The following is an 18,220-nucleotide window of genomic DNA, read 5'->3' as shown; positions in this document are numbered from 1 at the left end:
CTGAACAGATCAAAAACAGAAATTTGAATATTTCAGAAGTGCCAAAATTATAATATTCATGCCTGTACGAGATACATTTAAAAACTATTTAGATTTGCAAGTCTTTCACTGAGCCCCTTGTTTGATTTTTTGACGCAAATGTGAGTTTAGTATCTCTCCTACATCAGCAAAGCTGCAATGTCTGTATCTCATTAACATGAACATTAAAAGGGTTGAGAACATAATGAAACAAGCCAGCATCCTGAACAGTGAACTGTATCAACGCAGATCAGTATCAGTACAGATGAAGCATCCTTGTATTTTGTTACAGAGGAGACATGTCCGTTCCAGATGTGACATTTCCTCATTATATATTCACATATCTGATGTTGATGTCACGCATTTCATTATGCCGTCACGTCGGTGTTGTTTCCACGCTCACCTGGCCCCAGTGTGTGTCTAACCTCAGCAAAGTTCAGGTTTTGTCTCTGAATCTCCAGCATCACCAGAATGGATGAAGGGGTTCACGGGGTGACAAATTGTCTTGCGGCGTTTTACAACCTCCCTGTGTTAATCACGTTCTGTTTGGCAAGCCTTACCATCTACATGTACAGAACGTTTTGGCTGAGTTCTGGAAGCAAGGCGATACCTGGCCCATGGTGTCTGCCTCTTGTAGGATATTTCCCTTTCCTTGGGGAGAAGCCTCATTTAACATTGACTCGATTGGGAAATAAATATGGTCCTGTATTCCGTCTGTCGCTTGGGATGAAGGACGTCGTTGTGATCAACTCCAGAAAACTAGCCAGGGAAGCCCTCGTTGGAAAGGGAGATGATTATGCAGACAGACCACAATTCAAACTTCGGAATATCTTGCCAAAGAATTCAAATTTTTCATTTCTCCCATTTGGTGAGTCATGGAAACTTCAACATAAAACTATAGTAACCGCTTGGAATAGGTGCGTCCAGACTTCCAGAGGAACCATCGAAGAACTAATCACATGTGAAGTACAACACTTGGAAGCAAGGGTACATTCAAGCATTTCTACGCATCTCGTTAATGATCTAAGACGCTCTGTGTTCAGTATCATCTACCAAGTCTGCTATGGAAGGTCGGCAAACATTCATACCAATCGCGACTTTCTTCACATGCTCCAGTTATATGAAAAGCTTCCAATTTTTCCCATTGGGAATAACTTGTTTCACTTCATTAACTTCATGCCATGGTTTTCATACTTTCTGCCAGCATATGAAAGAAACTTGCGCACCGGTTTGAAACACATTTCTGATAACCATGCCACTAAAATGAAACAAGTGATCAACACACAGGAAAATTCTGAATGCTTTGCACATCACCTTGGTAAAATGTGTCAGGAAAATGCCGAAAATCTTTCAGAAAATATATTAAATGGGATTTTTCTGTCAATAAATGCCATAGTTGCGGCTGCTACATTCCCGCCTCTGAATGTTCTAGCAAATGCATTGATCCTAATGGCGGAGTATCCAGATGTCCAGCAAAGAGTTAGAAAGGAGATTCACTCAGTTGTAAGCAATGATCAACATCCAAGCTGGAAGGATCACCTCAGTCTGCCCTTTACTGAAGCTGTTCTTTTGGAGGCTCTCCGATTCAGGCCAAGAGAAGGCGTGATTTTGCCACATTCGACTCTCCGCAATACCTCTCTGTGCGGCTCTGACATAAAAAAAGGCACATTAGTCCTCTTTAATGTTCACGCCATGCATTTGGATCAAACAGATTGGCACAACCCAGAAGAGTTCATACCTGAGCGGTTTCTTGATAGCAATGGTAAGGTGAGCCCCAGTACCTACAGCAAGTTGATGACCTTCTCCGCAGGAAGGAGGAAATGTATTGGAGAAACATTTGCGAAGATGGAACTATTTTTATTTTTCACAGGAATACTTCAAAAATGTGAATTTAACAAGGGTACTCTTGAAACTGATTCCATTACAAATACGAACTTGGAAGATATATCAGTAAGTTTACTTTAGGTCTTTGAAAGGCATTTAGAAGTGATACCCATAAGGAAAAGAATTTATGGATTTCAACTTCTTTATTATGAGGAACACAACGTTTCGGGGTATATGCTTACTTCTTCATCAGGTGAATGATGTTTACTTTAATCTGACTTTTAACATTCAGTAATTATGAAAGAGGTTAGATCCTTACAAAATAGCATTTCCGTTCCATTCCAGCTACTCTTGCTGTCACGGATGTTATGATCTTGTTGTATCAAGCATGTCTCGGCTCTGTCCGAATAGAGTTCTAGTTACAGTAAACTACGGTTATAACGAACTCAAAGGGACTACTAATTTTAGTTCGTTATAACCGTAGTTCATTATAAGTACATATACAGCATGACTACAGCAAGCAGTCGGGACCAAAAAGTAAGTTCGTTTTATCCGTCAGTTCGTTATAAGCGTGTTCGTTATAACCGTAGTTTACTGTACATTGTTTATAGCATGATTTGATGTACACCTTCATCAATGCAGACTGTAAATTATTATCCGCCAAAACATGAAAATAATCCACAAAAATAATGAGCTAAACTATAGAATAAATTGTCTAGGTAGTGTATTCGAGTTGAAACCAATCTCATTAAAATCATATCTTAGTTCTCGCTATCGCTAAACAAAGATCTGAGGACATCCCATTACGGGTCACGTCAGAACGACCTCCGACGAACGAATATCCAACGGCGTGGAACGTTGGAGCGGGTGTTTTGGGGTCAATTAATGTTCACAGAGAAATACAGGTTATCCAGAATAAAGCTTGAAGATACTATCTGGGAGGTGGACGGAATTCCTCGAATCTGCTACACCAGGAAACGTAGGACCTCCATCTGAGTTCCCCAGAAAACAGAGTTATTTCGAATGTTCTTTGTGTCAGAAACTGGTCAACCCATCGGTTTTCTGGCCGCATACACAGGCAATTAATGGGTAAGTAAAATCCTTAAACTTCTTTGCAGTTGTAATGCTGAGTGGATACTAAGTGAAGGTTGGAGCAATAATATGAAAGACCTTTTTGAAATGGGATTAAATTGGAGTGGCTTCAATATCTGGAATGAATCTGGACATATGAATGGAAACAAATTTCGAACCTACAGGACCTTCAAACAAGAATGCTGTCTTAGCCCTTTTGTTCATCGGACCGCCTCCGTGGTCTCGTGGTAGAGCGTCCGCCCGGAGAGCGGAAGGTCCGGGGTTCGATCCCCGGCCGCGTCATACCAAAAGACGTTAAAAGATGGTACTTGTTGTTACCCTGTCTGGCGCTCGGCATTAAGGGGCTAAAACAAGGACTGGTCGGCTCGGAGTCAGTATACTGTGTCTGAGTGGGGTATTCATGTTAAACTGCAGCATGGTATCTCAGGGAGCTAGCACTAGAATCGGCATCAGTCCGGACTGGTACAAGCAGCCACACAAACAGACACACGTACATGCACATCGCTATATAAGTGCAATAATCTTGGACGCGACGTTAAACCCCCACAGCAAAAAAAATGCAGTTTCCGGTATCCGGATACCTGCCGGATACCACCGGACACTTACCCAAAACGCGTCCGGATACCTCATTCTGAATTTCCAAAAACTTGTCACAATTTGGGGGGTGCATTTTGTTCAATTAAGTGTGAAACACCTAAAAATATATTGGAAACTAACCAAGAAAATTGAACATTGCTGAAGGTATCCGGCAGGTATCCGGATGCAATTTTTCAAGATGTCTTTCTCCTAGTAAATAATGTTAGCCTGGGCATAGCAGATAGCTGTAGTAATATTCTGTGCTATTTTAGTTGTAAATATCCCCTTAAAGTTGAGATCTATGGGCATGTACTTTTGGTGAAAACATTTTTCAAGTTCATATATATTTCATTTTAGATGTTCAGCGTATTAAATGAAAAGCATTCAGTCCTGGTATGATGGTATCCTTACATTTCATCTTCATATTCCCAGTTTGTTCTAGCCTAGTGGTTGAAGCCTTCGATTCACCACATCAGTACATTGCTTGGTGTCACCCATCATGATATTGTTGGAATTTTGCGCATAAAGTGGCATAACACCATACTCACTCTGACACAAAAATGAAAGTCATTGGCTATGTGCTCACTTGGGCCTTTGTTCCTGGTGAGATTAAAAGATTATTTTGGAACTGTATCAGTACTTGTTACATCTTGACAGACGAGTTTCATTGAAGTTGGAAACAGAATATCATTAACCCAAATGGGTGCATAAGACTAATGGCATCCACAGAAAACACCTAATGAAGTACCGGTACATAAGAATATCAATGTAATTTTTCTACTGACATGGAACTAAAAACTTCGTTCAGTGAGCTGTATTAATTGTAGGAAAACATTCAGGGCATTAGTATATTTGATATATGTTAGCACCTATGTAATGAATGATCAATATCATATTTCTTAAATAAGCAAAACAAAAAAATTGTTAAGATGAAAAATCATATTTATTCATTTTATGACATTTCATTGGTTCAGTAACCAGAGGTGTTTGCAAGAACATTCCAAAACAGAAACAGATGCTTCAATGCCATTTTCTAAATAAACAAATAGAGAGCCGGGAACCAGCTTATGTCGTGTTAAGCTGGTTCCCGGCTCCCTATGCGCGTCGTCAACTTGCGCCAAACAATATTGTGATATTAGAGACGGGGGCCCAGCTTAGTGTTAACCCGGAACAAGCCATTTTACCCATATTCCCCTACGGTCCAGGGCGCCATTTTAGAACATGGATGTAAACAAACCTCTTGTATCGATATACACTGTGATGCTTGATTACGATAAGCTTACCTCGTGTATCGATACATTGTTCTCATTCACCTCCACCACGGAAATGCCGTCCGAAGTTCCCCTGAGCCATTCACAACGCGGAAGTCAACAGTATTTGGAAAGGCGATTGGCAGCAAATGCGGATGCCAGGTACGTAGCAGGGCTTCGTGACCTTATGATTTCTGTGCAGATATCTTATGGAACGGATTGATTTAGATATTTTCCTGCTCTACATACTTTACCGTAAACGCCAAGGGTCCTTTTTTTAGTATTATGGTCAACTGTTTGTTATGACGACAAGGATTTGCCCCTTTGCATAAGGCCATTAAGGGGCGTAATCGATTTGTGGTCAAAACAAGATGATCCAAATTAGATCCGCTTTTTATAGATAATGAAGAAAAGTACAAAGATCTACGATTATTAACTCTAAACTTTCGTGGGATGCTAATACAGACTATAATTTACATTAATGGCCACCAAAGACTTTATTTTTTTACGCTTATGATATTTTAATAATTACACTGTTATGTCCTTGTTTTGTATAAGCTTCATAACTTAATAATTCAATATTTCATGGAATGACTCCGACCTTGGCGAGGATCTTTTTTTGCAACAAGTGATTCCCTATGTAAAGTGTATGTTGAATGACCCTGGCTTTGTTGTCAAATAATTGTTTGACAGTTGTTAAATATGGGGTTAGTTATGTTTTATCTCTGAATGTTTGGGATGAAATATTTTAATAAGGACAGTTCTAAGTTGGAATCTCAGCTGGGGTCTTTTCAATTGAATTCAATGTACAGTTTGGACATTTCTTTAATGTGAATGCTACTTATGTTTGCAGAATGTCTGGATGAATGAATGAGTCAGTCATCTGCACAGCATCAATGGAAAAAGAGAAGCAATGAGGAACAAGAGAAGAGTAGCAGTGAGTGGTAAATATTTGAAATTATTCTGTTTGGTTCATCATGTTCATGTAGCTATTCTGCAAATATTTCTTCAGTTTGCTTGTTCTTTATCACCTGTTGGCATGGATGGCCTAATTATCAAAGGCACCACAACTTGCTGTGCATAGTTGCATCTCTTGGGCTTGACAGAAACAGATGGTCGTGGGTTTGAATCGAGGGTAGCATCATACACTTGCTTGTGGGTTTCATCAAAGTGGTAAACATGTAAGACCTGCATCACTTCGGGCTTTCTTCCCACATCAAGCTTACATGCCGTGATAACTGGAATACTGTTCAAAGAGGCGTTAAACCCAATTCACTCATTTAACATCTCATCCAGCAATAGTTAGGCTAAATGACAAGGATTATAAATAATCAAATCTCAACTAGGCAAACCAGTGATTAATGTTATGAGCTCGATCGAGACGCACCGATGATGACTGTTACGGACAACATCCCACGTTATTGGGTACGATTACGAGCGATCAATGAGCCCACTTGCTACCTCATCTATTACTTTGGCTTGTATGGCAAGCATAGGTTGCTAGGAACATTTTTAAGAGATGTCTGTTAATGATTGTTTCAACTCATCAGCATGGAACAATATATATCTCAAATGTTTGGTATATAACAAAACTCAAAGATGATAAATTAAGTGAATTTGCTGCCTTTTATCTGTAAGTACATGTTGCAACAATTCTTTTTTATTGCTACAATCTTTATACATAATTCTGCAGAAACTGAAGTCCAGCTTGAGATACCCGGTTGACAGTCTGGAAGGACCCTTCCAGATTTCCGAAGTGATTGGCAGACAGCGATAAGGAGAGTCCTGTTATTTCAATGGGGGCCTACCAAGAAGTTATATGCCAACTGACACTGGGACACACTCACAAAGGGTGGTCAGGCTAATGTGAGAAGACCAACCAATGCCAAGTCGGAGTGGGACCCTTCAAGGACGTTGAAGAAATTATTGTCTTTGGCCATGTGGTAATCACTTGAAAGGAATGATGTTTGCGACAACTTGTCTATAAATGTGGACCCAAACACCAAATAGAATGTTCACAATTCTACTAACACAATGCAACAGGGATAGAGCCCATCTGGCCTCCCCTCATCCTGGTTCCTGTTTTTCCATGGCAATATAGAAGGAAAAGGATGTTTGAAGGCAAGTAACTCTGAACTGTAACAAGCGAACAGTTATCCCGCTCTGTTACGAGTATAGAAGAATAGGAGTAAATTGCATACTGCATCAGGAACCATCTTGTGAACACTGTTCAATGTGTGATATAGGCATATAAATAAAAGAAATTGATAATTTTGTTGTTGTTTATGTTTCATTAGCCAGATGTGTAAATGGGGATTTTCAAATATTTTGCCTCAGTTTGATAGCCACAGTTATCGTATGAAACCATGCATTGCTTGGACATCTTTGGAATAACACATTGATCAGCTATGTCAAAGGTCAATGTCATAGCCAGACAAAAAAATTGTTAATGGCCAAACTCAATTTTAGGGCAGGGATAGAAGTTGGCAAAAGGTCATACACTTACTTTTTATCCCCCCGGCATATAATGCGGGGAGATATAGTGATCAGCAAATCTGTCTGTCCCTGTCCATTCGTCTGTCCGTCCGTAATCATTTCCTTTTCCGGGGCAGGATTCCCAAACGATTCAGTGTATTTGATCAAAACTTGGCAAATCCATCAGGCACATACTGAAGTGGTGCCTTTTGATATTTTGGGATTTTTCTAATTTTTATTTTTTAAATTTTATATGGAATGAAGTTGGACATAGACTCAATTGGGGATGGGGTTCGTTTTCGGGGAAGAAATCGAAAACCATTCAGTGTATTTGATCGAAACTTGGCAAATCTATCAGGCACATACTGAAGTGGTGCCTTTTGATATTTTGTGATTTTTCTAATTTTTATTTTTTAAATGTTTATGGAATGAAGTTTAACTTAGACTCAATTGGGGATGGGGTTCGTTTTCGGGGCAGAATTCGAAAACCATTCAGTGTATTTGATCGAAACTTGGCAAATCTATCAGGCACATACTGAAGTGATGCCTTTTGATATTTTGTGATTTTTCTAATTTTTATTTTTTAAATGTTTATGGAATGAAGTTTGACATAGACTCAATTGGGGATGGGGTTCGTTTTCGGGGCAGAATTCGAAAACCATTCAGTGTATTTGATCGAAACTTGGCAAATCTATCAGGCACATACTGAAGTGATGCCTTTTGATATTTTGGGATTTTTCTAATTTTTATTATTTTAAATGTTTATTGAATGAACTTTGACAAAGACTCAATTGGGGATGGGGTTCATTTTCGGGGCAGAAATCGAAAACCATTCAGTGTATTTGATCGAAACTTGGCAAATCTATCAGGCACATACTGAAGTGGTGCCTTTTGATATTTTGTGATTTTTCTAATTTTTATTTCTTAAATGTTTATGGAATGAAGTTTGACATAGACTCAATTGGGGATGGGGTTCGTTTTCGGGGCAGAATTCGAAAACCATTCAGTGTATTTGATTGAAACTTGGCAAATCTATCAGGCACATACTGAAGTGGTGCCTATTGATATTTTGTGATTTTTCCAAATTTTATTTTTTTAAATGTTTATGGAATGAAGTTTGACATAGACTCACTGAAGGGGTGCCTTTTGATATTTTGGGGTTTTTCTAATTATTTTTTTTTAAAAATTTTATGGAATGAAGTTGGACATAGACTCAATTGGGGATGAGGTTCGTTTCTGGGGCAGAATTCGAAAACCATTCAATGTATTTGATCGAAACTTGGCATTCATATGGATGCAACCATTGTGGATCTTTTGTGGGTAAACAATGTATGCTTCTTAAAGAACTTTAAACTGTTGACTCATTACATACAGAATTGCACATTTACTAGTGGTTACTTTACAGACAGCTGCCGGGGGTATATGCCACTTTCTGATGACTCTTGTTCTCTAATGTGCCTTTTCCTGCAGAAGTCTAAATAACTCTTATACGTATAGTTGTATAACATTGTCATATGTTTGTCAATATTACACTGAATGAAGCACTTTACAATTGTTTTTGAAATAGTCGCAACTGATATTGAAGGTCAAATTAGCTTTCAATGTCTTTCAGTAAAAATGTTCACAGTAACTGAGGAACAGCTCTCTGTAGTGTGATGAAATCTGGTACATGTCACCCTCAGAGTGAGGCATATAGTGTTTCAAACTTAAATGAAGCTGGTATGCTTGTGACAAGTACTTGTACCTTTACAAATAATCATATTATCATCTCAATAGGACCAAAGGCCCAAGTGAGCACACAGTCGATGAGTTTATACTTTCACTCAGAACAATCTGGAAGTCTGAACATGAAATTTAAGGATATCATCATACATGTATTAGAACTGACGTTTGTTCATTAAACAGCTTAACATCTAAAAAGAATTATAGATGAAAATTGAAAAAAACTGTCTTTTCCAAAAGTTCATGCCCATAGATCTCAACTTTAAGGGGATATTTACAACTAAAATGACACAGAATATTACTACAGCTCTGATATGCCCAGGCTAACATTATTTACCAGAAATAAGACATCTTGAAAAATTGCATCCAGATACCTGCCGGATACCTTCCGGATACCTTCAGCAATGTTCAATTTTCTTGGTTAGTTTCCAATATATATTTAGGTGTTTCACACTTAATTGAACAAAATGCTCCCCCCAAATTGTGACATGTTTTTAGAAACTCAGATTGAGGTTTCCGGTGCCCGATCCTTGGTATCCAGTGCCGGATCCTTGGACACCCAGATTGAGGTATCTGGTGCCGGATACCCGGATTCCAGGTGGCATACTTTCAGGTGAGGTGTCCATGCCGGATACCACGGATCTGGTATCTGGCAAGGTATCTGCCACCGGATACCCGGACGCGTTTTGGGTAAGTGTCGGCAGGTATCCGGATAACGGAAACTGCATTTTTTCACACCCCAATAAGGATTAATGTTTGGAACGTCTATTTATAAGTACTAGGAAATTTTTATGTCCTTATGATTCGTTAAGCCCCAAACATATATTTGACTTGTCAACGTCACTTAAAACGGCACTATCTGGAGTAAATTATACAGCTCATCTTTCGACTTTTGTATTTTATATATGTGTGCATTTAAATGGTATTGCATGAAAGGGAATATACAGTTGTAATTATATGCAGAAGTGTTCTTATGTTATTCAGAAAGCATTATATGTGTAACGTTATATTCATAGCCTCAGTTGTGTGATACATAATTGTTGTTAATTTAATGCCACATTTGATGTTAGCTACAACCATGATGTTCTTATCTGTATGTATGGTTTATTGATCCTCATTTTGCCACCAGGCTGGTGGGGATTAACAGTGGTGGTGTTTTCACAAGGAAAGGGAGCATGTCCAAAGGTGGCAGGTGAACTGATCTCACTTAGACCATCAACAGCTAGAGGTCCCTAACAGTGAACACAGTTAAGTGAGTGAGTGAGTGAGTTTGGTTTTACGCCGCTTTTAGCAATATTCCAGCAATATCACGGCGGGGGGCACCAGAAATGGGCTTCACACATTGTACCCATGTCGGGAATCGAACCCGGGTCTTCGGCGTGACGAGCGAACGTTTTAACCACAAGGCTACCCGACCGCCCCTGATAGATAAGTAGTTTTCACTATATTAAAGTATTAAATCATGGCGAAATGTTCAGAGATTTGGAGAACAGACAAGATTCAATATTGATCCAGTCGTGAACCTGTTTATCAGACGTGCTTGAGACTTGCCGTCGGTGAGGATTGGTGACATGGACAACGTCTGGTGGCATGCCATTGAAGACGCCGACCTTGCCAACCCAGCCGCCGACCCTGCACTACTTCAGTTTGCAACTACGTGGCATTGTAGTGGGTAGACACACCTGATAGAACAATGTGGAACCATTTCAGCAACGAACGCCAGAACCACAAACCATGTAGAGGGTTGGCATGCCAGAATGAACAAGACAGGTCATCCACATCCGAATCTGTTCAAGTTCTCAAACGCGAATGGACTAGCTTCTGGTCCATGTGAAGACACCTGTACAATATGCAGATTCCGTATCACATTTTGTTGGACTTTAATTTGTAATTTTGAATTTGATTATGTCCTGTGTAGTGTATATATCAATACATGTATTAATAATTGCTAATGACATGTAGACACGTCAGATTATTTGCTGTGCAATGTATGAATGTATGAATTCTTAAAACAATCTGTATAACATGCAGCATAACATGTGTAGTCTACCAATGTACAATAAAATGTTCAGATGAGCCCTGGTGACTCTTATTGTTCTTCCAATCAACGGGCGGCCGGGTAGCCTAGTGGTTAAAGCGTTCGCTCGTCACGCCGAAGACCCGGGTTCGATTCCCGACATGGGTACAATTTGTGAAGCCCATTTCTGGTGTCCCCTGCCGTGGTATTGCTGGAATATTGCTAAAAGCGGCGTAATATCATACATACTCATTCACTCTTCCAATCAACACACATGACTGCATCACCTATTCCAAACAACAGGTGATGGCAAAGTGAGGAGACCCCGTATGTATATGTGTTTCTCAATAAGCTGAAACCTGGCGAAGATGTAATTTCCTTCCGGGTAATAAATTGCTATCTTATCTCATCTTATCTTTTGTTGGTGCGTACGGGCAGGAGAAAGTACACACCCATGTTTGATGGTAACTATAAAAGGAACAAACACGAAATGGTTACTCGATGGTGATGTGTTAATTTTTATTCGGGTATGTAGGATGTTTTTTACCTATGTTTGCAGTGTTATTTCGACGACTCTTTTCAGCCTTGTAACGTTTAGATAAGGTTTGTTTGGTCAAATCTAATTTTCAAGGGTACTTTCTTTTTCCCGGCAGTTTATGCCCTATGGATGCGATCATCTGCTCTATGTTTTGCTGCATCAGACATTTCATCGCCTGAATACGAATACACACGTAACAAGTACTCTGCACAAGAGATGGAGGAGTGTAGTGCATGTGTTACAGTCAATGTGAAAAAGGCTATTTACAAAACGCCAAAATATTTCAATAAAATTTAAAAAATTAAATGTACGCCAATTATTTTCACGTGTGGTGTGTTTGTGTGTGAGAGAGAGCGAGAGAGACAGACAGACACAGAGAGACAGAGAGAGACCATGCGGTGAGTACACTGACTCCAAGCCGGCCAATCCATGTTTTATCCCCTGAATGCCGAGCGCAAGGCAGGATAACAACAAGTACCATCTATTACGCATTTTGGTATGTCACGGCCTGATCGAACCACCGACAGGAGGCGGTCAAATGTATTTTGATTGCAGAGACAGGAAATATGTTCTGTTTCCAGGACAAATCCCAGCATGCACCTCCCATCCTCCACACCCCCTCCTCAGAATATCCAATATCGATCCCTTCGTCGACAACTTTTTAGCTATTTATTATCTTTTCGGTTCAAGGGGTCGACTGACCGAAGTCAAATACTCAGAAATCTAGTATCTTTGGATTTGAAAAGTATGAAATATAAAACATAACTTTGAATTGGAATAATTATCAAATGCTTCACAAAAAAATATAATTTATTATAGATTTTGGTCACCCCAGACCACTTTCACAGAGACCAGTCGTCTAAGGCGTCACAGTTCGCCATGCAGAGTTGCGCCCCTTTGGTGGGTCAGAAACCTATGATTGTGGTTCGAATCCTGGTTCTATGTTTCTGGGTTTGTCAGCACCATACCCGTGCTCGTGGGTTTCACCAAAGTGGTAAACGTCTAAAACCTGCATCACTTCGGGCTTTTCTCCCACATTAAGCAGACACGGAATACTGTCAAAAGCTGCGTTTAACTCACTCACGTATATAGACAACAGAGGCCTCTCTGACAGAACAAAATACATGTTACTGTAAACATAGTTCACGTCGATTCATGTGAAAGAATTATATATATTTTACCCACCCCTGTGCGTAAAATAAAATATAAATATTTGACCTCAACGAACGTATTTTTATCTTTATTACGATCAAACAACCCGTGAAGATCCGGGGTAGAATCTGTCTTCAGCAACCCATGCTTGCCGTAAAAGGCGACCATGCCAGTGGTAAGAGGCGACTTATGGGATCGGGTGGTCAGGCTGGCTAATTTTGATGAAACATGTCGTCATATCCCAATTGCGTGGATCGATCCTCATGATGTCAATCACTGGATTGTCTGACACAGACTCGATTTTACAGACCGCCGTCATATAGCTTGAAAATTACTGAGTGCGGCGTTAAAGAACAAACAAACTAACAAAAACAATGGAAACAAACAAGAATAATTGATGAGCAAACGAATCGTCGTAAAATCACAGACATCTAGCAGCAGGTTCACGACAAATCATTGTATAATCATCATTGTATAATCATCATTGTAAAATCATCATTGTATAATCATCATTGTATAATCAGGATAAAGCTTCGCAGACGGTGTCAAATCACAGTGTTATGAAAAGAGGCATTCACGCAGTACAAAACGTTCATTTTTCAGATTGGTGGTCGGGTAGCCTAGCGGTTAAAGCGTTCGCTCGTCACGCCGAAGACCCGGTTTCGAATCTCGACATGGGTACAATGTGTGAAGCCCATTTCTGGTGTCAGATTAACATAAAAAATACAGCAAAGAGGGTTTGGGTGATCCTGACACAGTCGGGCTGGTTAGGCTCATCATCAGCCCAGGGCCCTTGCCCCTTCTACATGCAGCCCAAACATCGAATGGGGCTTCTCCCAGGGAGCGCTGCCTATTCAAACCCAACTTTTCGGAGAATGTGAAGACTCCTCAACACTGCAGCCTTCTGCATTACCCAGATTGTCAGAAGGGCTGTATTCCTGGTAGCAAACCCGGGTACTCTCCCGATGTCAGTCAACAGATTGGGAGGTACCAAACCTAAGGCACCGAGAACAATGGGGAGACTACAACATTTCGGAAGCGATGTCGGCATAGTTGCCATGTTCTTCCAGAATCTTGTCAATCACATTAGTGTAAAATGTCAGTCGTAAGCGGCGACTCGGTGAATCAGGTGCTTTGACCGGTGGCCTGCTTGGTCGTCAGGTTGATGGTGGAGGGCCCGAAGTGATGCAGGTTTTAAATGTTTTGTACAGTGTCTTTTAGGAAAATGTTTCCACGATTTTGTTCACCCATGTTTCTCTTAGTGTTTTAGGTCCGGCACAAATTTCCTCGTGAAAATGTTCCTGACCCTAACCTGATATATATTGTTTTGTTTCTTTGTTTGTTTGTTGTTTAACGCCTCGCTCGGCAACATTCCAGCTATGTGACGGCGGTCTTTAAATAATCGAGTCTTGACCGGACAATCAAGTGATTGATCAACCAAGTCAGCGAGCCTGACCACCCGATCCTGTTAGACGCCTCTTACACAAGCAAAGCCGCCTCTTACACAAGCAAGGTTGCTGGAGACATATTCCACCCCTGATCTTCACGGGGCGACATATTATTGTAATCATATGGAACTTAAATATGCATGTTGATTTCATCGAATCACTGAAGATTTCTTCCACATGTGCTCAATTTCACTGGGCGAGATACATTTTCATTGGCAATATTTGTTCCAGTGGAACTAATTCCATGTGAAACTAATCATCGTTGGTATAAGCAGATCCGGAAGCACCACGGTTGTGAGATTTGCTTTCCTAAGACCTAATCCCGATAAACGACGGTAAGCACCCACTTTTATAAGACATGCGATATACCACAAAGTCAAACCTCCCACCAAGATTTAATGCAACATGAAGCAGCTAATCCTGTATGAGCTATAGCAGGTCGTCCTGTTATACAGTTACATAACCAGTGGGGATAAACTAGTTGCCTTTACGCTGAACAAAGTTGTCAATAACACGAACACAATGAAAACCTCGATCTCTTCAAGTCATAGGTGAGGTGAGGTGAAATGGGTCGCGTCCGGGATTATTGCACTTATATAGCGACGTGCATGTACGTGTGTGTGTTTGTGTGGCTGCTTGTACTAGTCCGGACTGATGCCGATTTATATTGCTAGCTCACTGAGATACCATGCCGCAGTTTAACATGAATACCCCACTCAGACACAGTATACTGACTCCGAGCCCGACCAGTCCTTGTTTTAGCACCTTAATGCCGAGCGCCAGACAGGGTAACAACAAGTACCATCTCGATATTCACATCTACGTCTGACATTTATATTGAAGTTGTGTAATGACACTCTGAATTTACATAAAGCTTTAAAGGGCAAGTTCACACGGAAATGAACCAATTTTTCTTGTACTTTTTCCACATTAAAAGTGTTAACATAGAAGTGTCATAGACAAAAATATAAAAACATCATATTTAATTTACATATTTTTTGCATTAAAACGATTTATATTTTTCACATTTACTAAGTGTTCTATTTCCATAACAAAAACACCATGGCTTATGCCCCTTGCAATATGACGTCATTGGTGCCATTTGATAAACATTATGACGTCATCATGCTTTGTTAGAGCCGCTTCACGTGGTGTAGGTACAGTTTTGTGATTTTAGCGTCTCAGATGCCAGCCAGAATTGTGTTATACTGAGTCACCACTGCGCCGGAGTGTGTCGTAGACCATGTTGTTTTACATAAAAACTGGTCCTTGATATCTTTTGCGTTGAGAATAGACAGGGACCCAGTTGAATTAGCACCAATTACGTCATAATCTAAGGGGGATAACTCAGGCCTATTTTGCTCGTAAAACGAAGGCCTCATAACGGCATATCATTTTAACACTATTGTGAGCTTCCTACTTTCACTGTGAGAAAAAATGAGTGTATATTTTCAAACACAGATACTAACTAATTCTAAAATTGCGTTTTGTTTAGAAAAAGAAAGAAAGTGATTTTTGCGTGTACACTTCCCCTTTAATAAGCCCTCATCTAACATACTTTTCCTGTTCTGTAGCAGACCTTATATCATTGTAGTGGCTGAGGAATTGAATCATGAAGAAGAACAACTATAGCTACCATGCCAGTTTTGACAATAAATTTCCCGTAACCTTTGCAAAATCGGGGCGGTCGGGTAGCCTAGTGGTTGAAGCGTTTGTTCGTCACGCCGAAGACCCGGATTCGTTTCCCGACATGGGTACAATGTGTGAAGCCCATTTCTGGTGTTCTCCGACGTGATATGGCTGGAATATTGCTAAAAGCGGCGTAAATCCATCTTCCCGAGGCAAGTGAGTTAACTGACTATAAAAGTCCAGTTTCTATCCTTGCTGGTACCGAACTAGGCTGGTATTATGGAGTTACATTTTGGCTGGACTAACGAGTCTATGCATAGTCCAATCAAAATCGCGCACCGAAATCGAAATCCGGTTCGTAAACTGTCGTGCAGATTTCGACCGACTGCAGTATTTGCAAAGCATGTGCACCGCCACCTCGTTGTCAACAGATATTATTCCAAATCTTTTCATGTTTTTAATCAAGGTGCTCACGTGATTTGATGCATTTCGCGATGTAAGACCCGTTTTATCACAATATAGATCTTGATAATCGATCAGATCGTCCTGACTTGGCGCCGCCATTTTGTGTGAAGCAAACGCAAGTGATACGAGAGTTGGAATCTGATTGGTCCAAAGGGTGGGCGTTAGAAGGGACATAACTGGTAATATCCACTGGTGGCACTACGATCGAGCCCAGTCATTCCAGCCTAGTTCGGCAAGGGTGGAAACTGGACTTTTAAAGTCAGTTAACTCTCTTGCCTCGGGAAGATGCGTAAAACCATACTCACTTTGCTTAATGAGCACAAGACCATGATTGTGTTATTTTCAAGCGTTGAGTGTCCCTCGATGACTTCCTGTAAGTATTGCCGTATAAGGGGGCCGCCTCCGTGGTCTTGTGGTAGAGCGGAAGGTCCGAAGTTCGATCCCCGGCCGCGTCATACCAAAAGACGTTAAAAGATGGCACTTGTTGTTACCCTGTCTGCGCTCGGCATTAAGAGGCTTAAACAAGGACTGGTCGGCTCGGAGTCAGTATACTGTGTCTGAGTGGGGTATTCATGTTAAACTGCGGCATGGTATCTCAGTGAGCTAGCACTATAAATCGGCATCAGTCCGGACTTGTACAAGCAGCTACACACACACATACACGTACATGCACGTCGCTATATACGTGCAATAATCTTGGACGCGACGTTAAACCCGATTTCACCTCACCTCACCGTATAAGGTTGCCCTTGTGAAACAGTAATCTGTTTTAACATTGCAACGTTAAAGTGCTCGGTTCCAAATAAAAATAAGAGTTATCTAACTTACAGTGGGTCTACATCAAATTTCAAAACACAGCCGGTTTATCTCAGAATCAAACCTCTTAGAGAAGTATTTGTTTACATCCCGTCGAGGCTGTTGTCAAATGTCACTCATAACAAACACAATGTATTCTAACGAACTTCCACTCCAAAAATGGTTTTGGAAATCGAAATATTCTTGTTATTTTTACTTCTTTTGGTTGTGAAGAAATAAGCTCAATAATATTCAAATATCTATAACATTTTATTAATAAACAAATTAAACAAAAATAGTAATATTTCTTACAATTGTTCAATCTACTCATTGTAGAATGTCAGCATGGTTTGTATGGGGTTCATCCATCTTATAGTACGAATATATGTTTCAAAGAGACTTTTCTTAATATAGAACACTTGATATCTCGCCCGGGGCGTTTATACTTTATCATCGATGTTATCAAACCTGTCATGCGTACGTATACCTTGCTCCAGATAAAGGTTTAGAACTCGGAGGCTTGTCCAAGCGATATCTCGATCCTGACAAGCTAGTTTTGAGTGACCATTACATACAATTAATGAAGTCGTTCCATGTGCATACAACTTCTGGAGTGTAGTGGTTGGTAATCCTTACGTTTGACAAATTCAAAGACGGACTAAGGCGTATGTATATAGGTAAATATTACTTTCAACCTCGAGTGAAAAGGATACTTGACATGGGCGGATACAGCTTTTTTGAAAAGGGGGGGTGCACAATTAAGATCTATTTATTGTCTTTGGTGGTAATTTATACAGAAATAAAGATTTTTTTCGAAATAAAAAGGGGGTGCTGCCAGAAAACCGGTGTTTTACAGATAATACGGAAACACATCAAAGGTTTAGATTTTGATGTACTGTTTTTCAAGGCAAACACAAATTATTCATGGCGGGCGTTTATTTCCCTCGAAATGTGGGTTGACAAGACATTTTTTTCAGAGTAGGCATTTATTCAAAGATTTACGGTACGTGTCATATCGTGGTCGTAACCTTCGCCACGTCTTGTGATTTATTGTGTGTGCTGTGAACCGACAATGAATTCAAACCATGTGAGCAGTGTAGGAACCAGTTTTTACGGGAAGAGTGGGTGTGGCATAAGAACAAATGAGAGAATGCACCACATCCAAGTGGACTGAAGGTAAAAATGCACCCCCCCCCCCCCCCCCAAAAAAAAAAAACAC

General features: G+C 40.3%; 1 protein-coding gene across 1 annotated transcript; it reads left to right on the top strand.

Moving 5' to 3' along the window:
• Nucleotides 1-585: 585 nt before the first annotated feature.
• LOC125376873 (cytochrome P450 1A1-like) lies at nucleotides 586-2,838 on the top strand. The gene is made up of 3 exons (XM_048389245.1): nucleotides 586-886; nucleotides 1,451-1,918; nucleotides 2,738-2,838. The coding sequence occupies exons 1-3, from the start codon at nucleotides 586-588 to the stop codon at nucleotides 2,836-2,838; spliced, it is 870 nt and encodes a 289-aa protein (XP_048245202.1).
• Nucleotides 2,839-18,220: the final 15,382 nt, after the last annotated feature.

The sequence above is a fragment of the Haliotis rufescens genome, unplaced genomic scaffold, assembly GCF_023055435.1.
Source record: "Haliotis rufescens isolate VD_foot unplaced genomic scaffold, xgHalRufe1.0.p SCAF_8, whole genome shotgun sequence".
In the NCBI taxonomy this organism is placed as follows: domain Eukaryota; kingdom Metazoa; phylum Mollusca; class Gastropoda; order Lepetellida; family Haliotidae; genus Haliotis; species Haliotis rufescens.
Note: the sequence above shows the minus strand (reverse complement) of the source record. Positions and strands in the feature narration are given on the sequence as shown.

Excerpts from the sequence above, each read along its gene's own strand:
- LOC125376873 (XM_048389245.1), top strand. The coding sequence starts at position 586 with ATGTACAGAACGTTTTGGCTGAGTTCTGGAAGCAAGGCGATACCTGGC. Across the intron at positions 887-1,450 it reads TTTTTCATTTCTCCCATTTG|CAAATGCATTGATCCTAATG; the intron begins GTGAGTCATGGA and ends TGAATGTTCTAG. Across the intron at positions 1,919-2,737 it reads AAAATGTGAATTTAACAAGG|AGAAATACAGGTTATCCAGA; the intron begins GTACTCTTGAAA and ends TAATGTTCACAG.